This window comes from Myotis yumanensis, unplaced genomic scaffold, assembly GCF_028538775.1.
Source record: "Myotis yumanensis isolate MYYU_CA2020_CCGP unplaced genomic scaffold, mMyoYum1.0.hap1 SCAF_3, whole genome shotgun sequence".
Lineage (NCBI taxonomy): Eukaryota > Metazoa > Chordata > Mammalia > Chiroptera > Vespertilionidae > Myotis > Myotis yumanensis.
Window position 1 is genome coordinate 61468113 of NW_027223754.1, and position 27408 is coordinate 61495520.

At 38.7% G+C, this 27408-nt stretch overlaps 1 protein-coding gene across 4 annotated transcripts in view; it reads left to right on the top strand.

The window, feature by feature from the left end:
* KLF12 (KLF transcription factor 12) overlaps positions 1-27408 on the top strand; it is a 662522-nt gene that overhangs the window by 498946 nt on the left and 136168 nt on the right. For all 4 annotated transcript variants that reach the window (XM_070408948.1, XM_070408947.1, XM_070408949.1 and 1 more), the window contains one exon: positions 10259-10394. In XM_070408948.1, coding sequence (XP_070265049.1) covers positions 10259-10394 — 136 coding nt within the window. The remainder of the gene's footprint in view (positions 1-10258; positions 10395-27408) is intronic.

A 27408-nucleotide genomic window follows, 5' to 3' on the forward strand; every position in this document is an offset into this window, starting at 1 on the left:
AAAAACATACCACTCTTAGAATTGATATGGAAACACCTGTAAATTCAGTTTTATAGAGAAAATTTTTCTTTTAATACATGAACACTCACATCCTTCAACCTAGAGTGAAATAGAAGAAAAAATGTAGGAATACTTGCTTTTTTGGCCCAAAGATATTTACAGGTCATTTTTGAAAAGCTATTCAGCTCAAAACAGGACGATGCTATGCAGTGCACTGGAAAGAGAAGAGTTGGCCGCTGTGTTTCCCTCATAAAGACAAATCACATTCCAGAATTTTAATACTGTGGGCCATTCATAGGTATAACATTTTTCTGCTTTTCACAAATGTCCCAGAAGTCCATTATGTAGTGCTTATATTTAGCTAAGTTACATGTTAGAGTCCCATGAACCCACAAGGTGTCAGTACATGAGTGAGCCTCCCCAACTTAGGACTTTATCAGGGCTGCTTCGTGCTCTCTGCTTGTGGCCCACACAGTAACTCCTGTAAATTGTTGGGGAGAGGGGAGGTGTGTGTGTGAGAGAGAGTGTGTGTGTGTGTGTGTAAATTATCAATCAAATGAGAAATAAAACTTTCATAACATTTTTAAAATGTGATGTGAGGATGTGCCCAAGAAATCTGTAAGTCTCAGTAGAAATGTTACGGAGTGTGAGGACAATGTGCCCATTCCTGAAGCCAAGGGAAGAGAGTTTTAAGAGTTCACAGTGAAGGGAGATAACCAATAATCTTGAAAGCCATAGAGAAATCCAATAGCATGGATAAATAATTCACAAATTTTGGATGGTTTCAGAATATATCTTCAAGAATTCAAAGGCTCTGTTGTATGTCTAAGAAGACAAATTAAGTCTTGATTACCTGTTAGGGACATGTAGGTTAGCAGGTTTACTGGTAAGTATAAATGAGGCACAGAGAGCAAAACCATTTGAAGAGGGGTGGAGGGCAACAGCAACCTTGATTGTACTAGTAAATGTGCCCACTTTTTACTAATCTTTTTACATTTAAACCAGCAAAGAACCTGTCTATGATAAGTTACTTTTGTGCCAACTAACTGCACATAGCATAGCTGATATAGAAACAGAACTGGTAAGTGCATGTAGATTTTCTGCCCTTCCTTAATTGTTTCTTATATCAAAAGCACATAAGATGAGGTCTATGATTCAGTGGTACTTAAAATTATTATATTAAAACAGTAGAAAAAGAAATCACAACTTGCCGTATATACACAATGAGATATAGAATTCAGAGTTCATTTGTAAGGAATTATATAGGTCCATGATGGTATTGTCTTAGCTAAATGTTGTCATCGTCATTTTTATCATCATCACTTGGGCTTTTCCTCCCTGCCAGACCAAAAGGAAATTGTTGTGGGGTGGGAGACATTTGGCAGCTATCTATAGGAGCATGCACCATCTTTGCCTTTGCCTCTGTCTCTCTGGAACTTCAGAAGAAGATCTTAGGAGTGAACATTTAAGAACATGTAACTCTAGTTTGTCATGACATAAAAAGGTTAGCGTGGGTGAAAAATTATTACAGCAAAATCTTAGTCTGTTTCTTGAAACATTCAATTCTCCCCAGTTCAGAAAATGCAGATAGAGGAAAAGGACCAAGTGAAATAAAACGTGAGCAAAAACACCCTAAATTAATGCCTAAAATCTTCCTTTTCTGTGCATTACAGATGAAAATTAGTTCAGTGATCTCATTACTCCCCATATGTTCTCACCACAAAATCACTTTATTATTAAGTATTTTAAGTCATCTCTGCCTAAAGTGGATTCAGTTATGAATAAATCAATTGGAGTTGGTTGGCTAGGGTTTTAAGCAGCTGTAATGAATGGACAAAATGGGAAGGTAGCGGAAAATAGTGGTGCACTGAAATCTCAGAGGGCTCCTAGAGTTAGAGACTCTTGGCTGTCTCTGGAGAGTTATATGAGGTTACCAAGCATAGTGTAAAAGTCCACTTATTAAGTGGAAAATTTTATGAACTTTTTTTAAACACAAAAAGCCTTTTGTGTTCAAAGACATACTTCCAGTGAATTCAAAACAATGGTAAATCTGTATTCATTTTCCTTTTACAAATAAGAGAAATAGTTTTAGTTATGGTCCCGTAGGCATATGAAATCCTAGTAGCTGTTGTGATAATCTCAATAAACATTAAGTTTTAAGCTATATTTTTAAATGAATTCCTTCATTACAGTTTCTAAGCAGTATTATAGAAATGATAGGTATGTTGAAATGTTTAAAGTATTTTCCTGGAAGGAGAAAAAAGCCGACTCATTGTAATTTAGCTAAAAAGGGAACAGAAATTATGAATGTTTTCATTCCCATGTCATCCCATGGCCTATTCAAACTAAAAATATACTTATCTAAGACTTTATAGAGTAATATAAATTTAATAATTGTGACTTTTCCTCCACCAATGCTAATATTAGACTATAAACCAGAATGTAGTTTTTAAAATATGAATTAGAAACATTTCATTATATTACAGAATCTTTTGCCAACTTGGAACCGCTGTGATCATCTTAAGAGATCTGCATTTATTACCATCATTTTCATCAATAAATATTACATTTTACTGTGTACAGGGCGTATAATTGATATGGTCTCTCTCAAGGAGTAGACAAACTTATAAGGATGATAATAAGTATGTGCTTAAATATAATTCAAATGGAAAGTGCAAGAGTACCATTATGCAAAGTATGAGGTTTGTGTGTGTGTGTTTTTTAAGCAATGGTATTTGTTAGAAAATGAAAGGGAGGTTCTTGAATAAGTTATCATTTTGTAGGGAGAGTGGATTTTTGTTGACCGAATTGCAGGTGGAAGGGAATAGAAGATCCAGCTGGATTAAGGGGCTTTGGGGATAAGATACATGAGTTCTGAATGAAAAGTGAATTGTGGAATGGTTGGGAGGGCTATTGAACCTTATTTGTTAGATGGTGGGAAAATTCAAGGTTTTCAAATATGGAATATGTGATTTTACTCATATGTGGGATATAAAGCTAAAAGCAATAAATTAACAAGCAAGACAAATAAATAAAAACTCATAGACACAGACAACAGTATAGTGGTTCCCAGAGGGAAAGAGGGATGGTGCGGTAGTAAAGGACAGAGGGTTAAATATATGGTGACATTGGGTAGGTAACACACAATGCAATATGCAGATGATGTATCATAGAACTGTATATTTGAAACCAGGTATATACTTTCATTAACCAATGTCACCCCAATAAATTTAATAAAAAAGTTAAAGGTCAAATGGTGTTTTGTGGCTAGCCATATGGTTTCTGTGACAACTACTCAACTCTGCCATTGTAGCATTAAAGCATCCAGAAACAAAATAAATGAGCATGGATCAATAAAAACAGGTGGCAAGACCAACAGGCCTTAGTGTGCCCATCCCTGAGACCAGGGGAGGAGAGTGTTAAGAAGAGGCCAGAAGTGAAAATGAGAGATGAGCCCTGGCCAGTGTGGCTCAGTGGTTGAGTGTAGACCTATGAACCAGAAGCTCACTGTTTGATTCCGATCAGGGCACATGCCTGGATTTCAGGCTTAATCTCCAGTAGGGGGTGTGGAGGAGGCAGCCAATCAATGATTCTCTCTCATCATTGATGTTTCTATCTCTCTCTCTCTCCTCCCTTCTTCTCTGAAATAAATAGAAATATATTGTTTTAAAAATGAGAGATAATCCACAGTCTGTAGAGAAGTCCAATGACATTATAACTGAGAAGTGGACTTTGTACCAGGGGATTATAGGAACATTATGAGGTTATTTTTTAAGGTAACAGGAGCAGACACCATTACTTTCTCAAGTGTGCAGATAGGAATTGGGAAAAAATGAGTAAATTGCATATTATATCTACACAGTAGCAACAACTAAGATTTACATAACTGATTGAATTTTTTAAGTCTTCATTTGGGATTATATCAATCACAGTTGCTACATAGTGAGGCATAGAGTCTCACTAGTAGCAGCAAAAGTAAAGAAAGTAAGAAACACAGCCTATGGAAACATCAGTAAGCAGAATGGGACCCTGGAGGGCTGGTCATAATCTCGGAGTTCACCATATTTTGAGTCCGGCTTTATTTACTTATGAATTTTTCTCTCATCTTATATGTTGATATGCTAGAAAAATTGGGCATATATTTGAGCAACTGATATTCTCAAACCAAATGAGGTCAGAACATCAGTTGTACCAATATATTATGAAGAGTGTGCTTTATCGCCCTTCAAGTAATAAAGTCCTGAGTAATAGTATGTGCAGCCAACTCAAGGTACCCAAAGAGAAAAAGGTGGTGTGATTTTACAGAATATTACGTCTCTATTGATTCTCATGCATGTGTCTCCAGCTGAATCTCTGCCCTGCTCCCAGCTCATAGAGCCAGGATAATCCTAATCACAGGATAGAATTCAGATCATCTTTTTTTTTTAATAAATTTTTTATTGATTTCAGAGAGGAAGTGAGAGGGAGAAATGGAAACATCAGTGAGGAGAGAGAATCATTGATTGGCTGCCTCTTGCACGCCCCACTCTGGGGATTGAGCCCACAACTCAGGCCTGTGCCATGCCTGGGAATCGAACCATGACCTCCTGGTTCATAGGTCAATGCTCAACCACTGAACCATGCCGGTCGGGCAGATCATGTCATTCTTGTGCTCAGTGCTCTCCAATGGCTTTCCTCCCCACCCAGAACACAACCCAAAATCCTTATGTTGTCACCAAGCCCTTAGTGCTCTGCACGCCTTCCTGTCTGTGTTCATCTACTTCGCTCTCCTTTTCTCAGCTGCAGGTATAGGCTCCTTGCAGGTCCTCAGACATATAAAACCAGCGTCACCTCAGAGCCTTTGTACCTGATGTTTACCACTACCACCCCACACCCCCAAATTAACCATATCTGTCAGCCTCCCTCTACTCCTCAGGTCCCTCCTTGCTCAGATGTCGTCCTCTCTGTGAGGCCTCTCCTGACCACCCTCTGAAAGTATCTACCTGCCTGTCAGCAGCCCCTACCCCCTTCCCTGTTACATTCTTCTCCATGGCACTTACAGAGTATGTGTTTTTTTATTTATCTGTTTGTTATCTGTCTTGTGCCAGTGTGGAAGCAGGAATTTTAATCTGCCTTCTCCACTGCTTTCTCCCCAGCACCCCATAGAGTGCTTGGTACCTCATAGGTGCCCAATAAATATCTGTTAACCAAATCTATAAATGAATTTGTGGATCATTAGAAGTAGTGGTTTTATATATTATCCAATATATATTCTGTAGTGGTATTTTCAGTTTAAATACTTTTTAAAAAAAACAAAACTGCCTAATTTGAATTAGTCCAAGAAAAGGTGAGGGACTTGGAGATACTGTGATGGAAGGGATGGTTGAAGAAGCACTAAATTTACTGTCAGAGTAAAATGGGATGATGGTTGACTGCTAAGTGCCAGGCAGGGTACTAAAGGCTTTGCATATATTATCTCACTTACTCATCACAGCAGCAGTGGCAGGGGAACCTGCTGGATGAGCTGTAGGAAATCAGTCGCCCCAGGTCAGACAAGTGACAGGCCCAGAAGTCACACCCAGGTTCTCTGAAGCCAGAGCTCTGTTTTCATCCTAAAGAAACACTGTGACTATCCTTTTAGGAACAATTTCTGCACCAGATGAGTGCAGGAATTGCTCCTAAAAGGATAGTCTTCTACTCTCTGATGCCATGATGCTGTGACTTCTCCCCTGCACCTTCTTCCCCGATACAGTCCTTTCCCTTCCCTCCCCTCCTTCTCCCACTGCCCTTCTTTCTCTTAGCAGCAGCAGCCCTCCTGGAAGCCAAGGCTTCTCTAACTGGGCCATGCTTCAGCCTTGGCAGGGCGAACAATGAGGGCATCTGTGGGTGGCAGGCAGCCTGTCAGTGCCTGAAGTGGGGAGAAAGGCTGACAGCACTCCAGCCGCTGGCTGCCTCACACCCCTTCTGTCCATCTGTGTCCCCCCCACTCTCTCCCCTCCAGCCCTAATGGTGGAGGTAAATGGGCTTGAATAATTCCTTCTGTGATTCATTCTGGTTAGAAAAGGTTACTTTGTAAATTTCAATGTATGTTCATAGGTTGTTTTTTGTACATATTTAATATGGTGACTGAAGGAAAAACTTCCTTTCCTTTAAGAATAGCTGAATAGGCCTATTGAAGTCTAAGGAAGTTGGAAGGGTGTTGAATCTTTTGGCAGTGCCTAGGATGAGGTGGGGGAAGCGAGAATGCACTGAGGTCCCTGTGTCGGTGCCAGTCCACTGTGACCTGGGGGAAAGGAAAGGGAACATGTCTCAGGTGCCTTGAAGAGAGGCAAATGTACCGGACTTGGGGTAACCACACACCTGGGAGGATCCACCCAGGTGAGCCTCCTGTCCGCTATGGGTTGTTCTCCTGAGCAGTAATGCCAGCCGATGTTCCCCTCTGGGAGAAGCCTACCTGAGGCACAGCCAAGGATCAAAGAAGATGCTTCAAAACTAAAGTGCCTGTGAATACGTTTTGCATATTTTGACTTGAGAAGGAAATGGTGTCAGATAATATGTGGCTTTTCTTTTTCATATTAATCGCTCACTTAAATGTATGCCACTTAAGGCCAGGCTTCCTCTGAGGAGCAGGACAGAGAGGAGTGTGATAGGCTGACTCTAACAGTAGTAGCCCCTTGTCCACGTCATTGCCAGGAAATCTCTGAAGAAGCCGGGAGAGTAGCATGGTACATTGATTTTTGTATTGCTATAGTGCTGTGTAACAAAGCACCCCAAACTTTCGTAGATTAAAATAGCAACTATTTTATTCACTCACAGTTTTGTAAGTCAAATATTTGGAATGGGTTTAGCCAGGAAATGCTTATGCTGGTCATGCATATGGGTGGCTGTGATGTGGTCGGTCCATCCAGCATGGCTCACATCAGTTGGGGTTGGCTGCCAGCTGAGCAGCTTGTCTCTTAGGTTTTCCTGGGCTTCTTCAGATGCGACCAGGTTCCAAGCCAGCAGGTTCAGCATAAGTCATTTATTATGATTTATTGGGGTGATCTTTACAGAAACAATTTACCATTAAGTATGTTTTTGAAAGTCAAAGTAAATGGGTTCAACTTGAGGTATTGGAGTTCTGCAGTTACCCTTCCAGGGATTTCGTCACGGCAAGTGAAGCTCACACAGTATTTCACAACTCCTCCAACTCAGAGAAGGGACACCTCACCAGCCATGGGCTGGCATTCTCCCAGCTGCCTGATCCCTTTTCCTTTAAAAGGAATGGAATCTCAAATGTAAATTCCTTTCAGATGCCTGCAGGTCCTCTATTGCTCTCTTACTTAGGGAGGTGGATATGGTTTTGGTTCTGGTGCTCAGGTTACTTTTGCATTTTCTCTGAATGGGCACCCCAGTGAATGGGTGCTTCCTAAATGAACTGAGAAACTCAGAGACTAATGGAGGTGAAGGAAGGTAGATGTCCCTATCCCACATTTCATCAAAGGAGAGTGGAATTATGCAAGTATGCAGATAAGCTAATCATCTGACCTAATCAGCAATGCAGATTTCAAAAAGCCTTTCTAATTGCTGCCTCAACTTGGCTGAAGGTATGGGTAAAAGAGCTTCTCAGCATGATGGTAGCAGATGTATTTCATAATATTGATTGAAAATATTGGAAAGAAATCCTCAATTATAATGTTCCTGAAAAGTACATCCAAAAAAGGACATCATATTTAACATATTTTAAACTTTCATTGAGATATAAACATAACATAATTTAGATGATCAATTCTCACACCAGCTCTTTAGAGTCTTTTATATGGCTAGATTTTAACTTTCAGAGTCAGGTTGCTTATTGGCTAATTGCCCGTATCTCCCTTGAGTTGTATTACTTACCTATGATAACTCTAGTTTTCTTGGACAAAATAGGACCACCAGAACATTCCCTTATCTTTAGCTAGCTGTTAAGTTGGTATCTTGGCAAAGGAATCTTTCGTGCATCATGTTTCAACAACTTTAAATGTTAAATTGTTGACATTTACAGGCGTACATAACACCACACAATATGTGATTCAGAAGCCTACATAGATCTGTTACTCCTTTTTGGCTGCATTTGGGTAGTTATGAATGATTGGTAACAGAATCATTCTATAACAGATTGCCCAAAAGAAACTATTTGTGAATTCCTGGTTGTAATGCCTGTATGATCCCTGTGACCTGTGCTACATGAATGCTGGTTGTTCATCTTGACCTTACTTTCTTTGAGCTACTCAGTATCTTTCCAGTACATTCTGTTTACTATAAGTTTTTCTGAGCCAGTTTCTGTTGCCTGCTGCCAAGATAAATCTTAAATGATACAGTGCCTCAGTGCCTTTGGAGTGGCTGATGCTTAAGTAGTTCTCTGTTATCAGATGGTTGCAGAACTGGTCCTTTTTAGAAAGAGTTTATCCAACATCCCTCTTCTAGGAAATCTTCTCTAGAGATCAGACACAAAGTCTTTTTGTCCCACCATGTGTGGGACAAAGAAAACATTCAAAAACTCTTAATGAGTGTTACTGCATAATTCCTGGCATTTGCAGAAGCGAATGCTGTATGTACTAGTATATGGGGAATTGGTGAGGGCTAAGTCACATAACAGTGTATTGTTTTATTTGAGGGCCAGAAAATATGGATAGTCCAATTTATGACTTAATATCTTTTCTAGTTTCTATATCCAAACCCTTAAATCTCTAACTCATAGTTTCTTAACCTGGCACTCTTGACATTTTAGACTAGTTAATTCTTTGTCACGGGGGACGGACTGTCATGTGCATTGTAGGATGTCCAGGAGTATCATTGAAGATGCCAGTAACATCTCCCTCTCCCCAAGTTGTGTCAAATTAGAATGTCTCTAGACATTGCCAAATGTCTCTTGGGGAGAAATTTGCCTTTGTTTGAGCACCACTAGTTTAGGTTATTTGAGTTATTTTCTCTTTAATTTAACCAACAATTATCAAGAACTTTCATTGTCCATACTACATTTGAATATGTGAATACTTACAGGAATAATGTGTGGCAGTAGGTTCAACAGGTATACATTCCTTCCTAAGCACGTTTAGTTACAAACATGTTGAAACTCTCTAGGTATAGTTTTTCTATTCATATTTTAAATGTTAGGTAGAATCATAAAAAATTGTGTGTAAAATATGATGAAATACTAGTATTTTCCTGATGATCTACCTAATGCATGATACACTGTAAGAAAAAATGTTTTGACAAAAAAAATGAAATTGTAAATATACCCAGATGTCATTGTAACCATGACTTTAAGTGGATTTGCTTTTTGTAAGCAGCAGTGGTTTTAGAAATGTTGTTGGGCATTTTGAGAAGTGGCAGTCTGCTTGGAACTGGCTGGCTTTGAAGCCACTAATTCTAACAATGCCATTGGCAGCGAGTGCAGTACTTTTAATTTAGAAGATGTGTGTATTTTGTGCTTGAGGTGAGGGCTGATGGAAATCCTACGCCATGGTTATTAAAGCTGTTCATAGAGAGAAGAAGGTGGAAATGCAATCTAATTTTTTAAATATGAATTAAGGTATGAAATGTTGACTATAATCCTCTCATTTGAAAGGATCTGAAAGTCCTCGTCATCAGGGCTCAGGTCGTGGGGCGTTTCTTACTTTGGCAAGTTCACATTGTGGGGGCGGGGAGAATTGTATCTGGAAATGCCCTTTTGAAAAATGAAATCAGGATGGAGAAAAAGAGTACGTTTTAGCACATATAAACACACAATTAAAAACACTATTACTGCTTTTGTCATTTTTCTATTCAAATTGTAGTAAAAAACTGAAGATAGTCATTCACTGAAGTATGAAAAGTACCTAAAACTTTTGAGTCTTGCAAACCTTGTTCTTCCGTCAGCTGATTGTGAGAGCTGTAAGCCAGAGCAGTAAGGTGGCCAGGATTCTGGCAGCAGAAGCAAGGAGAAGCCAGAGGGTCCAGCACTAACTTGTGAGCTACCTAATTAGCTTCTGACCACTCAGGAGTAGATAATATCGTGGATTTTATAGTTTATATTCCATAGTCATATCCTGAAACTATTGAGAGCTGATGAAGGTTTCGTAAATCAAATGAACCAGGGAAAAGAGTCATTGAGCGCTCAGTACATAAAATACGTCGCTTTCACTAATTCCTGGGATTTCTAGAGAATTCCGTGTGCGTGATATACACAGAAGAGACCTTCCATGCTTGGTGTTGGTCCAGGACAAGGTTAACTTTCTGCATGCTGATTTTAATTCATATATATGCCTTTTTTCCCCAGCACAAATGGACCCCCGAGGCCTATCTCCCAGACAAAGTAAAAGTGACAGTGATGATGATGACCTGCCAAATGTGACCTTAGATAGCGTTAATGAAACTGGATCTACGGCCCTTTCCATAGCCAGAGCAGTTCAAGAGTAAGTATCACATTCTCAGGATGAAATAAGAATTGCCAAGGTGTTCAATGGATAATGGAAATAGCGGCATCTCCTGTTCCCCAGACATGTCATTCTAGCCCTGACCTGGCACACGTGTCGGCATCTTTCCATTCAGCCTGATGTTCTTTGGAAGGCGATTACATAGTTGAAAAAAACGTGTTTTGATTAGAAATAAGACGTCTGTGAATCTTTTCTGATACCACCTGCCCCTTCTCCTTAATTCTGAAAAAGTTGTTCATTCTGAATGTCATTATCCAATTATCATCATCATTATTATTATTCATATACAATAGTCAAGAGAAATAAAAATAGCAAGTATTGCTATTTTGTTTTGATAGGAAAGTATGGAATAGCTTTTTTGAAATTTCAAATTTGGAAAGTATTATGCTACCACTTTGAACAATCAGAACCACATGTAATTTTTAAAATGATCTTTTCTCTTTTCTTTTGTTCAGTCCATAGGGTTAGATTTCAGCCCTTGCTTACTGAAAACAGCTCTTTTTCTGTCTCTGTCAATTCTGTATTTAGATTTGAACCTATGGCTAGTCCACTTACATTTTTTCCTCTAGAATAATTTTTAATAACATAATCTTGAAGAAGATGAGGATTTAAATAGCCACTGTTATTGCTGACATGCGTGAACTAACAGTTTACTCAAAATGATTTTAGTTATTTACCCTATATTAATTTCTTTCCCCTAAATATTAACTACTAAGTACCTACTCAGTTTCACATATTAAGCCTTAACATTTAAAAAAATTAGTATAGCATTTTAGAATTTAAAACATGTATGTATGTATGTGTGTGTGCACCAAATGAGTAACATATCTCTATGTACTATGTATTATTATTTACATTATGTATGTTTGTGTATACACACAAATATATATAGTGCATTAGAGGAAACCAGGATATAGAGGATCTAAATTGAAATTTAGAGTCACGTCTGGATTCAAATTCACATTCAAGCTCTTAATGACTGTGTGCTTTTTGGCATATTATTTAACCACATGGAGATGTTTCTTCATCTGTGATGAGAAAATCAGACCACTTAGCTTACGGGACTGTGTGAGGGTGTGATATAGTCCTAAGGCATACAAGCAAATCACAGAGTTTGAGCACATAGAAGGCTTTGAGTATTGATAGAAGTAGTGGTCGCAGCAATAGTAATAGTGTATAGTATAAGTAATACATGACAACCAAGAACTACAAGTGTCACAAGTGCCATAATTCTAATTGTACAAATGAAAACACTGAGGATCAGAGAAGTTAAATGACTTGTCCAAAGTCACATAATAGATGGTAACAAGACAAAGTTTCGGCTTCTGACTCCAAAAACCGATTTTTTCCTAAAAGTTTGTAATGTCTGTTTCCATAATATCCTTCCACTGGAACAATTTATAAAGACTTTTTTTTTCAAATTTGTTCAAATAACTGGTTGTAGTAACCTAGTTTCTCCAAAGCAGATGTCAACTTGGACCAGGATGGCACTGAATCAAAGGGGTTACTGAAATTGTATTGAAAGTGTTGGCATGCCAAGTTACCTCAGCGCTAGTTCAGTGTTCAGCACAGCAATCATGGGTTTGTGTGAGCTAAATCCTAACGTCAGAGATTCCATGTTCTCATCTGTAAAATTAGACCAAATGATGACAAGTTTCAATTCTGAGAAGCAGAACAAATTTCATAGACAATTTAATCATATTTTTTCTCTGCACCATATATGGAATATCCCCAAAATAAGTATACACACTCTAACAGCTGATAGCTCAATTTTGAAAATGAAATGTTGGGAACATGGTGCAATATATAGTTCCTGTAACATAGAGTCCCACGCCTGAAACCTATATGTTCGTATTGACCAGTGTTGCCCCAATAAATTTAATTTAAAAAATAAAATGTATTTTAATAAACACTGCCTTTATAATTATTCGAAGTGTGTATATACATTTTGGACACTATATATAATCACTATTTGTATATATACACTGAGTGGCCAGATTATTATGACCACCTGATGTTTGTAGGCAAATTAGCTATAATTTTGTGCTGAAGTTGCTAGAGGGCCAGACCATTGTAAATAGGGAAGCAGGTTGTTTACCACAGCAGTAGAAGTGATTTTTTTCTGAATATATGGGTAAACAACGCGACTTCACAGCCTTTGAACGTGGAATATATATACACACACACACACACACATACACACAAGCACACACACACACACACATACAGATATATATAGTCTGAGTGTGTACGTGTTTATAGATATGTGTGTTTCTTTCAATTCAAACTTTCAAATTTAGAATTGTGATTACTAAAATCTAAATTATGCTTACTCCATTTGGGGCTTACATAGCAAGTAATGGTTATACTTCTAATATTATGTGCTTATGATATAATGCTATATGTTGATGTGAAACTTTTTTTAGAGTTTTTCAGTGTTCCGTCATTTATTTATTTTTCTTTTTTATTGAACTTACTGGGGTGATAATGTGAAACTTTTAATAATTTCAGAAACCAGAGCTTCATTTTCAACATAACCTCTCTGATTTGCTCTGTAAAAACATTTTCAAACCACAATATTTAGTATAACTGTACCTATGCTTGTCTTTATTACTGTTAAGAAAGTTGCATGTATACCTAGGGAAATGCCAGATTCATTATTCATGTAAGTGTTTTCATTAAATGATTAGTAAAGAATACTGAGCTGTCACCTGGGAAGCCCTAGAATGCTAGGACTCATCAATAGTTAATTAACCATCATTCAAGACTAAGTATGTGTGTATCAACACTGGGAAGTACAAAGGTGCTCTTAAATGGAGCAAAAAGAATGTTTTCCAGAGACCTTTTGATGTAGGTATATTTCAAAACTTACAATAATAGATTGAGAAAAATTTCATTCTGGGACAGATAAATATATAATCCTTCCCAGAGAATTAAAAAATAAAAACTGTGCCTAGGTTTACCCAAAGTTAACTTTTGTGACATGTCTTTCTGCTCTTCTATTCTTTAATGCACATCTCTGTTTCACTATTATTTTCTCTTTTTTCTTTTCCTGTTTGTCTTTGGATCTTGATGCCTTTTATTAACTCACTAGAGGCCTGGTGCACGAATTTGTGCACCAGTAGGGTCCCTCGGCCTGGCCTGTGGGATTGGGCTGAAACTGGCTCTCCAACATCCTCCGAGGGGTCCCAGATTGCAATATGGTGCAGCCAGGCTGAGGGACCCCACTGGTGCACGATCGGAGCCGGGGAGGAATGCAGAAGGGCTCCAGGGCATGTTCAGCCCGTCTCGCTTAGTCCCAATTGGCCAGACCCCAGCAGCAAGCTTACCTACCGGTTGTAGCATCTACCCCTTGGTGGTCAGTGCACATCATAGCGAGCAGTTGAGTGGCCTTTGCATATCATTAGCATATTACGCTTTGATTGGTTGAATGGCCGACCAGATGACTGGACATTTCGCATATTAGGCTTTTATTATCTACAGTAATAAAAGCATAATATGCTAATTAGACCAGACAGCCGAACGACCTTCCGGATGTCCTTCTGGATGACCTTCTGGACAAAGCTGGGGCTGCAAGGGCCAAGGCAAGCCACCACAGCTGCAAGGGCTGAGCCCCTTGCACGGATTTCGTGCATCGGGCCTCTAGTATAGGATAAGCTGTCAAACAAAAAAATAATCCATACTATGATCAATAAAATAATGCAATAAATAATAAAAGGCTAAAACAACAGCTTGGCATGGTCAAAATGAGAGGATTTCTAAAGATATCTGTGGATCTTTTTCTTGCCCTTGCTGAACTTTCCAGAAAGGGTTAGGTTGAGAATGTTTGCAGGTAGAGAGGTGATGAAATCAAAGTTTTATATACAGTAATGGTAGCACATTTTAAAAGACCTGGGCAACCAGTTCACTTTTGTCTTTCCAATTAAAGACAAAAGGAGCCATGGTTTAGGAGGGGTTCAAAGGCTGGCCTGTTATTTCATTGACCACCACATAAGTGTCAAGGAAGAGAAGGGGAAAGATGAGAAAAAAGGATATTAACGAAGATTGATACTGGAGAGAGATGAAACTGCCGTGTCCTAGGCCAGCCCTTAAAACAAGATGCTAGCCCACAAGGTAAATTCCTCCAGCTGAAACTGCCCTTTCTCATTCAGGTTCCTAGTCTTGCCTCATGCGATAATCATCATGGTTTAAATTTTTAATTTGGTACTTTACTACATTATTATATTTACATAGCATAAAAGTTAATATGCTAATAAATATTTTCTAAATGTCTAGTATTATGCATTTTACTAGTTGTTAAAATGAACTTTTAATAAAGTTTCAGTTTAAGAAATGTTCCCTTTGATTTGAAATGCAGACATTGTTTGTCAAAATTGCATCCCCTATCAACCCTCCCCCAAACATTCACATATTCATCTTCAACTAAAAAAGAACATTGCTTGGTGGCTAGAACCTGAGGTTACCTCAGTTTATATAGATCTATATAATGAAGCTACTTGTCTGTGCTGGGACTGATCATTTCAACCATTTTCATTGATTCACTTGATTCCCGTTTATCAGCTCAGCATCAGTGAATTCAGATAAATTGGAAGAAATGGCCATGGAGAGGCCCACAGACAGGCTCCACCCTTTTCTTAATTGTTTTTTACCCCCGATGGTAAAATGGGGTCGTTACCCTTAACAACTTGACAAACATAATTATTGGAAAAAGAGAGGAGCAGGCACATGATTGGAGCAAATTAGCATATCTAACTCTTACCTGTGGCAAAACAGTGATATTTTTTAAATAGGCAAGCTCTGGCTTTGTTATCCAGACCTCTCATTTCTCTACTTTTTTTCTAATTCCAAACATTTTTTTTTCCTAATTCCAAATATTGGTAATCCTTATTTGTTGATGTGAGTACTTTAATCCACTTCCTTCAAGTTAACATGTAATTGAATCAGAATATCTAAAATAGGGCCTTGTTCAGAGAAATTTCTATTTAACCAGAAACAAGTGAACTAAAAGAATAGGGATGTAATACTTTCAGTAAGAGCGAAATGGGAAATGAGAGAGAGGCGGGTGGAGAAAGGGGATGAAGATGTTAAGGAGATGCGCCTGTGTTTCTCAGTGTCATTTCTCTCAGAATTGGTAAGTGCACATGACGGTTTAACTCATACCATATCTGAGTAGTCTGCCCTCTGATTTTGATTACAACGCTCAGAACCGAACAAAAACAACAGAAATTAGTAGTGTCAGTAACATTTTGCTTTGGCTAGCATCTCTGATATTTGTGCCTATTAAAGGGATGTTTCTAAATGGTTCATTGTGGATTACATTTCAGCTAATTTAAACACTTCACTGTCTTCCTCCTGTTGTTATTACAGTTGACATTTGAACTACTCAGGTTCACTTATATGTGGTTTTTTTTAAGTAAATACTGCTAATGTATGATTTTCCTTAGTAACATTTTTTCTAGTTTACTTTATTGTAAGAATACAGTTTATAATTCATATACATGCAAAACATGTGTTAATTGTTTATGTTATCAGTAAGTCTTCCAGGCAATAGCAGGCTATTTAGTAGTTAAGTTTTGGGGGAGTAAAAAGTTACACATGGATTTTCAAATGCACAGAAGTCAGTGCCCCTAACCCCCACATTGTTCAAGCAGCAACTGTATATTGCTCATGTGAGTGGCTCTCTTAACGAAAAACAATTTGTGAATTTCTGGAAATAGAGAGTCTTATCTTTAGGACATTTTCACTTAAATGCTCTTTGGTAGCAAGTTAAATATACTATTGCTGCCTTCAAACCTTGTTGCTAGTTCAGACATCATGGTTCTTAATTTAGAAAATTGCATTTAATGATCAGAGGAAGTAAAAAAAATCTTGAGGGGGTAGTTATCTATTTTCTTTATATTTCTTGTCCCAAATTGCTTGAACACACTCCCGTCTCTCTTAATCTCCTTACTTATGAGTGCGTTAATGTCTTTTAAATTATAGCAGAAAATTATTAGAAGTGAGGAAGAAAGAAAAAACAAAAGAACTCTGAGTGAGCCTGCTTTTTGGCAGATTCTATGAAAACTCACATAGTTTTTATTTCATTCTTTCTATGATCCTGCTTTTATCCTACAGATAAACAAATGCAGGCTCAGAGGTTTACTCTGTTCGCAGAAGCCCTACAGCTGGTAATAGGCAGAGCTCATATTCAAATCCATGTTTGTCTGACTATAAACCCATATTCCTTTAAGACGGCAGCTCCTGTTTTTATGCTGTGCCTTTAAAACCTCTAAACCCATCCAAAATAAGGATTTTTGAGTCTTGAAAAGTAAGAAAGTGTTTATGAACTAATTTCAGATTTTTTTTAAATCTTTAACTCGTTATTTTAAAGATAATGTGATTTAGGAGGAAAGGATTCCATCAAATGCCTTGATATTTGTTGTTTGTTTGTTTTTTTCCCTTTTCAAAAAATCTTTATTGTTGGAAGTATTACATATATCCTTTTTTTTCCCCCATTGACCCCTTCTAGCCTGCCCCTGACCCCCACTCCTAGCCTCCCTCACCCTATGGTCAGTGTCCATGGGTTATGCATACTAGTATATGCATACAAGTTCTTTGGTTGATCTCTTATCTCTTCAACCCCCACCCCTGTCTTCCCTCTACTGTTCTGTAATATCACAACAGATTTTTTGACATTTTAAATATTAACCTTATTTTAAATTTGAAGAAACATTGAAAAGAAATATATTTTAAGTTACATCAAGAACTTTAAACATAATTTGGAATGTTTAACATCAATTCTTAATTCAAAATAATGACATTCATAGAATACATGTGGTATTGGCCAGTTTGAAGTGTAATTAAATCTAGTAATTGATACTAGTTTAACTGTTAATCCTACCTAAAATTCAGTGATAATTATTCAAGTTTAAAAGGTTAAGCAAGTCTTCTACATAATACACCAGATAACTTTTTTATTAACCATTTTATTTTTTTAAAACATATTTTTATTGATTTCAGAGAGGAAGAGAGAGGGAGAGATAGATAGAAACATCAACGATGAGAGCGAATCATTGATCTGCTGCCTCCTGCACACCCCCTGGGGGGGCGGTCAAGCCTGCAACCCAGGCATGTGCCCTGACCAGGAATCAAACCATGATCTCCTGGTTCATAGGTCAACGCTCAACCACTGAGCCACACCAGCTGGGCTGTCTGTCAATCTTTAAACAGAAAAGTTTGTTGAAGTTGAAATGGTACTGTGTCATCTTATTTTGCACTCCTTGACTGAAAGATTTGAGAGTATAGGGTTATGTTGCTCCCTTTTATGCTGATTAGAATGAATCCAGCTGAGTTGATTGTGTCCAAGAAAATGTCAGAGAGCTCAGTATGTCAAATGATGTCAGCTTTTGCTCCTAGATCCTTCCCAGATTATTGTTTCACTAAGAGAAATGTATATCTTTATTTAAAAGCCTCAGGTGTTTGGGACACCTTCACATTCCCACTTCATTCATGTCTAACCAAAGCAATAACCTCTGATTCCGCCCTTTGGATGGAGCTCTAGTTCTCTCCCAGTGACTGCCCTGGCTGGCAGGGGGCTGCTGGTGCGTAAATCTGAGAGGTTTCACTCTGTTGCCATGGGAAATAAATACTTTTAGGTTGTTCTTCTTTTGAAGGAGGTCAGAAAAAACTACTGATTTACTGTGAATGAACACAGATAAAACCTAAAGTGTATGCCTCGCCTTCAGCAGCCCAACTGTCTTCCAAACCTAAAGAAAGAAAAATTTGAAATAGTGGTCACTGAATAACTCTTTCCCTGGGTTTAGCAGCAAAATGGAAACTGTACACTCAACACAGTTCCTTTTATCTGCTTTGGGGACAGAGTTGGTCCCTTTTTAAATTAAGAAAAGTGTAATCAAGTTTGGCCAGTAATGTGAATTATTTCCTGAATTATCAAGTTAAGTCATATATTTATGTAGTGAGGAATTCATCCATTTTTTTAACCCCGTGTTACAGGCTGGGGTTATGAATGATTCCTAGTACTTGACAGCAAAGGGTTCAGCATCAAAATATATGTGATGAATTAAAATACAATGGGATAAAAACATGAAGGGTGGCGGAGAGAAACAGTGGAGGTGGCACATAACTCAGACCGGAACAGAGAAGAGCAGTGGCGTGTGGTAGGGGTGCATAGTTCCTAATAACTGGTGGATAAGTGAGTATGGGGGAGAGATGGGAGATGAAGCAGCTTGGAGAGAGAGGGAGGGGCCTGATCAGGAAGGACAAATTTATTCTGTAGACAGGGGGAACCATCGATAAGCATTAAGAGGAAATCGCATGCCATGCTCAAGTTTGTGTTTTGTAGGTATCATCTCAGGGAAGCTGAGTATGGCTGTGCAGATTGAGCACTGTACTTAGCTCCTGTATGTTGAGTACACAGAAGGCACATACCATGTCCTCACCATCCTTGTCTCTCTAGGACCAACATGGTGCCTGGCCAGACACTTTTAAAAACAGTCTATACTAATAAAAAGGTAATATGCTAATTAGACCGGGTGGACTGGACATCTTCTGGTCATCCTGCCTTTCTTCCAGACAAAGCCACAGTGGCGGGGGCCGAGGCAGAGGTGGTTAGGGGTGATCAGGCTGGCAGGGGAGGGCAGTTGGGGCAATCAGGCACACAGGCAGAGGGGTTAGGGACAAACAAGCAGGCAGGCAGGTGAGGGGTTAGGAGTCAGCAGTCCCAGATTGAGAGAGGGATGTCTGACTGCCGGTTTAGGCCCGATCTCTGCGGGATCATGCCTAAACCGACAGTTGGACATCCCACAAGGGGTCCCAGATTAGAGAGGGTGCAGGCTGGGCTGAAGGATCCCCCTCCACCCACCCACCCCGTGCATAAATTTCGTGCACCGGGCCTCTAGTATTGAATAAACTAATCATTGATCTTGTGGTGTTTATATGCACGTGGAGGGGGTAGGAGCAGAATGACAATAAGCATATATTTCTGAAGAATGTAAGTGCTGTGGAGGTAAGGAGAGTAGGATTTGAGTGCTAGGTAATGTGGAGGAGGTAGACACAGTTTACTATTTAATGGCAGGTATTCAGGGAAGAACTCTCATAAGATCTTGCTTTAGGAGGGACCTGAAAAGTTATAATATCAAGTCTCAAGGATCTCTAAAGAAAGAGCATTCCAGGCAGAGGGAATAACAAATCCAGAGACCCTGAGGCAGGAAAGTTCCGGAATGAATAAATGAACAAACAAACTCACTGACCAACTAGAGAACATAATTAGAATGTCTTAATGTTACAGAAGAAATTGAGCTCCATAGAGGCCAACTCATTATTCTAGCATCACATTCCTAGAGAGAGTCAGGATAGTCATTTAATAACAACAACAAAAAGGAAAAACGAGCATGTTAAATTTTTTTTCTTTCAAAACATTTGCTTATTTTATGCCTACTTTTTTTGTTCTGGGTTCTTGACACATACATCCCCTGATGAAGCAAAAAACTTACTATCCTAGAAAAAAATTATTATATATTGTTACTGTCTTTAGCAGCCATTAACACTTTTGTCCCTAAAAATGATGTAACTATAGCTTATTCTCAGACTTTGTGATGCAAAAATCTTTTTGATCATTAAAAGATAAAAGGGCCCTAGCCAGTTTGGCTTAGTAGATAGAGTGTCGGCCTGTGGACCAAAGGGTTTCAGGTTCAATTCCAGTCAAGGGCACTAAGGGAAAAAACAAAACAAAATGATAAAAGGTATAATATGGGAGAGCTATTGCACAGATGTTGCTGTTTTAATAGTGTTTTTTATTTTTCATCTCTCTGGTGGCTATTTTATACTCTGTGCATAATGTTAAACAATCAATTTGACACACAGCCCACCACAACTGAATAATCATCTTCTTCTATAAATATAAGTATAAACAATTTTTAGCCTTTCTAAATATTTGAAAATTATTGGGGTAACTGAGTGTTGATTTGTTTTTCAAAGTGTCATACCTCATTCTCATGCGAATTTATTACCTCTTGGTGATTAACTTAAAAATAAATATAAATCAAACTTTTAAAAGCCAAACTTTTTATTTTTTTAAGTAAGGGATTCCAAAATTACATCATGGATAGAATTGAGGAACCAGTTTTATTTGAGAGTGGCTATTTATTTTTGCTACTCTTAAATTATTTTTAAAAATGACTTAATACTAATAATTTATAAGATAACTCATAATTTTAAATAGAATGGTATTTCATGTGGTCATACGGTATACTTTAAACTGATTACAAGTATTTATTTGGTTTCAGTTGCTTGACATATTTTCCCAAGAGCATTCTTCATGTAGCTTTTTTTTTTCTGTATGTTCTACCTATAATCATATTGCAAATTTATGTACACAATTTATATTTCTCATATATATTCTTAATGAATGTAACTAGTGAGTATAGCTAGTCATTTCTCATGCATTTTTGATGTGTGTTGACATAGATACTCAGTGATAATGTTGAAATATTAATGTTTTCTACAAGTTCCTGGAACGATTCATCACTATTTCATTTGTTAATATAGTCAGAGTACACATGATAAAGAACCATACTGTAATAGAGTCAAAATTAACTCAATTCACCGGGATATAATCTTTTTTATTTTCAGTCAAATGCTCTAGACACTCTCTCTTCTTATTACTCTTCATGAGTTATAGCCAGTGTGCCACAATTTTCCTTTACTTTATAGCACTTTGGCATACACTTGAATCTCATCAAATACATTTACTTACATGCATCAAATGGAAGTAAAAAAAAATTGAAGGATAAGTTTTCATGGAGAACTGGCTGCTATATAGAAAGATGTGGTATAGATAACAGAAAGAGAGCTTGGATGAGAGTGAATCTTACCTGGCGGACATTTTACCATGATATTCTGCTTTCACAATCACATACCTGAGTGTGGCCACCCAGAAAAAAGCTGCATCACGGCTTATCCTACAATGAAATCCTAACCCATATGCAGTTAGCATAGTAAAAATGCCAGCAAATGTTGATAATATTTCTGATTAATCTGCTAAATTATTAGCGTAGGAAAAAAGAACTCCAAGCTTTAAATTATGAACTACATTAAATCTGCCACACTTTAGTTTTAAAATTATCTGATCTATTATCAGTGTTATTTCATCTCTAGTTATGGGAAAGCATATCTAAAATAAAAAAGTGAAGCTTGAACTTAATTTTAATGTAATTATATATCCTTCGCTAAAATGATCATTTTATCAATCTTATTTTTTTGTTATTGTTAATCCTCACACAAGGATTTTTTTCCATTGATTTTGAGAGAGAGTGGGAAGGAAGGGTAGAGACAGAAAGAAACATTGATGTGAGAGAGACACATTGATTGGTTGCCTCCTGCACACACCCTGACTGGGGCCGAGGATGGAGCTGAGACTGCAACCAAGGTATGGGCACTTGACCAGAATCAAATGCATGATCCTTCAGTCCAAGGGCCAACTCTCTAGCCACTGAGCCAAACTGGCTAGGGCTCCATCTAATTTTTAATATTAGATTAAGTCAAATAATATTTCTAGATAGAATTATGTATCTTTCTAAAGAATTTGAATAAAAAGAGTTCTGTCTGTCTCCCTCCCTAGGTACCTACCTACCTACCTGTCTATCCTTCTAAATATTGGTTAGTGTCATTTTTGGCTGCAAGTAACAACAAACATTACTAGAGAGCTCAAACAGAGTAATTTTTCTAGTATAACAGGACAGGCTGATGGAGGTGCTCAGAATATTCTCAAGGTTTCTTTTCTCTTTCTGTTTTGATATCCTTTACTTGTGGCTTTCTTCCCAATAGTTATATGAAGTCAGCTATATTGCTAGGTATGCTGCTCTCATTTTAGTCAGAAGGGAAGGAGTAGAAGCAAAACAAAGAAAATAACTAACCAGAGGAACATGGGAGCCAACCTTGTCAGCTCTCCTCTGGAGCCCACCCTGTGACATCTGCTTATATCTTATCAGCCCAAACTAGTTTACATGGTCCCAATTATTGGAACATGGCTAAGGAAAAGAAAAATATGGACAGGGATGGAGTCGGTTAGCCAATAATAACTACCACCAAACTTAAAATTTAATTTAATACTTAAAATACATACATGATACCTCCCCAAGTCTGATACCAAATTCTTTTTTAATCATCTATTGCTATATGGACAACCCTTCCAAAACTCATTGGTACACTTCATAAAACAGTTCTCTTCCATGCATCAGCTAGGCAGCTGGGGCAGGTCTACAGGTTGTTGGAGCTGCACTGTTCCTCTCTCTAATTTTTCCAAACCCAACAGACAACCCAGGGCATGTATTTCTCATTCTAGTGGCTGGAGCACAAAAAGGCAAGCCCAACTTGTACAAACACATTTTAAGTCTTTGCTTAAGTTACTCATCTGCCAATCTCCCATCGTCCAATGCAAGTCACATGACCAAGCCCAGCATGCTCTACCCCAGGGAGATGGGTAGGGAGCTTCCCATGGAGATGGGAGCTTTAAGAGAGTAATGACTATTTTGGAAAATAAAGACTGTTGTTTGTACAAGCAATTAAAATTACTAATTTACCTATTTTTAAAATCTAATTTCCTACATTGTAGCAAATTTTAGCATTGTTCCATTATAAAACTTCTGGATGGTTCTGATGGATCTCATAAATTCTTCTTTCTAAATTCATTTAATGTATTTTTAAATCAGTAATAACTATAGTATATACATTCTGTCTTGATATTTGAATTTCATAGTTTAAATCCTCATCTCCAGGGTTATACTCTCAGAAATATTTTATTTCACCAAGTACTTTTGCATTTCTAAAATAGAGAACTTTACAGAAGGCTAATTCCAGCTGAATAAGCAAAATCTTTTCAATATAGTTATGGTTAAGGATAGTTGGACTTGGACAAGGACAGGGCTTCTCTCTTAAATGATCCTGGCAGCTAAGGATTTCAACAGTGTCCTGGAGAGAAGGGTATTTATACTTGCAATTACGTATATTTTACTGAACATATTTCTGTTTAGATAACTACAAGTAATATGTATTTAATTCATTTAATTATAGGGGGTTGTATTTTCTTAAACATTGTCTCATTTTCCTCATCAAGTCCTCATGTTAAAAAAAATGTTTCCTTGCCCTACCCAGTTTGGCTCTGTGGTTAGAGTAATGTCCCATGGACTGAAGGGTCCCGGGTTCAATTCCTGTCAAGGGCACATACCTTGGTTGCAGGCTCAATCCCTGACCCCAATTGGGGCGAGTGAAGGAGGCAACCAATCAATGTGAGTCTTGCATCCATGTTTCTCTCTCTGTGTCTCTCCCCCTCCCTTCCACTCTCTCTAAAAATCTATGGAAAGAATATCCTTGGGTGAAGGTTAACAAAAAAACAGAATAATTTTCTTATTGTTGGGAAGTACCTGAGTCCTATGGAACCCACCAACCTCCTAGTATCTCAAGCAGGTAGCTGAGCAGAAAGCCCTCATTCAAGTTTGGTACAAGGTTCAGAACGCTGAGAGTAAGGCATCTGCAAAATCAAGGGTTCTAAGGACTGCTTGTGCATCAGAAGTGCCCATGGAGCCTGGAGAAATAATGTGTCCCATCATGGGAGATTCTGACTTAGGAGACCTGGGGGAAATAGCTGGGAATATGGTTTTGAAAAGGCTAGTCAGTTGATTCTGATGTAGCTAGACTGCCCGAGGTTGCTGTTTCAGAACTACTGTACCAGGTTAACTGTGTGATTTATCATTTCTGTCCACTTCGTGGTGGGTCAGTCATAGGAGAACTTAAAAATAGACTAAAAACATAAATAATTTATGTTTAGTCCCTAAACTCAAATTATCATTGATTAATCTCTTATAGTGCACAAGATGTCAAGAATAACATTAGCTGTTGTGCCTTTCCCCCCTGATTTCTGAAATTTTATAGCTGTGGGCTAAAACAGTGGCAAAACAGAAATAAAACATAAAAATTGAAGCTATTATACAGATAATTGAAAATAAAATCTTTGAGCTAAAACTTTATGACCTTTAAGCAAAAAGTATATTTGGTCTTCAATGCTGCATCCAGTCTCTTTAGCTCTCTGTATGTAAGCACTACTACAAATAAGAGAAAATATGGAATTGATTCTTATAGTTTCAATTTTCTAATGAAAATATAAAATGTATTTTAAATTGTACATTTAAAGAAATGTTTCTAATATATAATAGGAAAATTCAAAGAAAAAATTGATTAGAAAAAATAAATGCCTTTTGAAGTCAAGAGATTAAAATATCTTCTTGTCATCTTATATTGGGCAAAGTACATGGTGGAGTTAAAATACTAATTTTCACTACAGCTTTTTTATGAATCTTACTAGAGGCCCAGTGCACAAAAATTTGGGTGGGGGGGATCCCTCACCCCAGACTGTGCGCTCTCACAGTCTGGGACCCCTTGGGAGATGACCACCTGCTGGCTTAGGCCCGCTCCCTGGGGGATTGGGCCTAAGCTGGCAATCAGACATCCCTCTGGCAGCCCGGGAGCCCTCGGGGGATGTCCACTTGCCAGCAGGGAGCAGGCCTAAGCTGCAGTCTGACATCCTTAATGCTGCTGAGGAGGCGGGAGAGGCTCCCACCACCACCGCTGTACTGGCAGCCATCAGCCTGGCTTGTGGCTGAGCAGAGCTCCCTCTGTGGGAGCACACTGACCACCAGGGAGCAGCTCCTGCATTGAGCGTCTGCCCCCTAGTGGTCAGTGTGTGTCATAGTGACCAGTCATTCCCAGTCGTTCTGCTGTTAGGGTCAGTTTGCATATTACCCTTTTATTATATAGGATAGAGGCCTGGTGCATGGGTGGGGGCCGGCTGGTTTGCCCTGAAGGGTGTCCCAGATCAGGGCAGGGGTCCTGGTGGGGTGCCTGGCCAGTCTGGGTGAGGGGCTGAGGGCCGTTTTCAGACTGGCCAAGCCCCCCGGTGACGGAAGCTCCAAGCTTCTCCTTTCTTTTTTATTTTTATTCTGGGACTTATTTACCTTCTATAATTGAAACTTTGTTGCCTTCAGTGGAGCTCAGAGCCCCGTGACAGGCAGGAAGCTTGGCTTCCTGCTCGCTCCAGCTCCGTGGCCGCAGCCAGCTGAAAGCAGGTATCTGGGGTTTATTTTTCTTCTATAATTGAAACTTTGTTGCCTTTAGTGGAGCTCAGAGCCGGCCGGGAAGCTTGGCTTCCTCCATCACTGGAGCAACTAAGCCTCCTGCTTGCTCCAGCTCCGTGGCTGCCGGCTGCCATCTTGGTTGGGTTAATTTGCATATAGTCACTCTGATTGGCTGGTGGGTGTGGTTTAAGGCATAGCGAAGGTATGGTCAATTTGCATGTTTGTCTTTTATTAGATTAGATTACCAAGTAAAGTCAGCAGACCAGTAAAGGTTTTACCATGTTACAATATACAGCAAAATTAGAAACTGTTCAAGAAAAAAAAACAGTCATTGATTTAACAACATGTAATGTGGGCCCTGGATGGTGTGGTTCAAAGATCACGGGTTCAATTCCCAGTCCAAGGCAAGTACCTGGGTTGCAGGTTTCATTCCTGGCACCAGTTGGGGTGTGTGTGGAAGGCAACCAATTGACGTGTCTCTCTCACATCAGTGTTTTTCTTTCTATCCCCCTCCCACTCTCCCTTCCAGTCTCTCTAAAAATCAATGGAAAAAAATATCCTCTGGTGAAAATTCACAAAAGTAAGAGTAAAAATAAATTAATAAAAAAAATCATGTTTGTACTTACTGAAATCAACTCGTGTTGTTGTTGTTAATGTATTTATAGCTTTGGCTTTTCACACCTACATTTTTACCCAAGTTTCCAGAATGACAGCTCGTTTGAAACGAATGTGGGGTTTTATAAATCTTGCCACATGTATCTTTAAAAGATCAAACGTATACAGTAGTGTTCTAAAAGGGATTGCATGGTTAATTATTAGTCATGAAAATGAGTAACAGGTTGGTCATGTGCCTAAATAAATCAGGAAGAATATATCGGAAGTTACTGAAGTAGCTCAGACATGAGCAGCTCTGGGCCTGAGCCAGGCTCTGGCGGTGGCTTTTGAATAAGTATCAGTAACAATAGCCCTAAGTGTTGTAATAAAAATGTAGAGCTTTGTTGTTATTAATTTATTTTTATTTATGTATCTCACAGTGTTCCTCACAATGAATAATCTCATTTTTCAGAAAAGAAAAATTAGACTCAAGAAAGTAAGTGACTTAGTTGACATCATAGAACTAATAAGGAATGCTATTAATGGTGCCTAGTCAAATGTCATTTTCCACTACACGTTAAAAGTGCTCTTTCTTGCCTTCCATCTTAAAGGGAAAGGATTTGTGATTTATATTATAAATGAACAATTGATAGTTTTAGTGATAACTATATTCTAAAGGAAAAAGTGGAGGAAGAAGGAATGGCCTTACCTTTGAAGTGAATAATGTAATTGGGAGGAGTGTTGGATATAATGATGAAAGATTCAAATGGAACTGTCCTGGTGGTATTTGTAGATCTGTAACTGGAACTGATTAGAGAGAACTGGAAATATAAAAAGGGAGTCATTGGCCTAAGAACAATTAATGGGGTTTATTTATTTTTATTTTTTGAGGTATCATCCTAATATATAAAGAGCCAGGGGCTGTCACATCCGAAACAACTGAACAGAAAACCGAACAGGCTGAGTGGGGCGACAAGGCCAGCAGTGGGGTTAGTGAGGGACAACCAAACAACTGAACAGCAGGCTGCGTGGGGCAACCAGGCTGGCAGGGGGGTTAGTGAGGGACGACCAAACGACTGAGCAGTAGGCTGCGTGGGGCGGCCAGGCTGGCAGGGGGGTTAGTGAGGGATGATGAAATGACTGAGCAGCAGGCTGCATGGGGTGACCAGGTTGGTAGGGGGGTTCGTGAGGGACAACCAAACGACTGAACAACAGGCTGTGTGGGGTGACCAGGCTGGCAGAGGGGGGCAGTGAGGGGTGACCAGGCCAGCAGG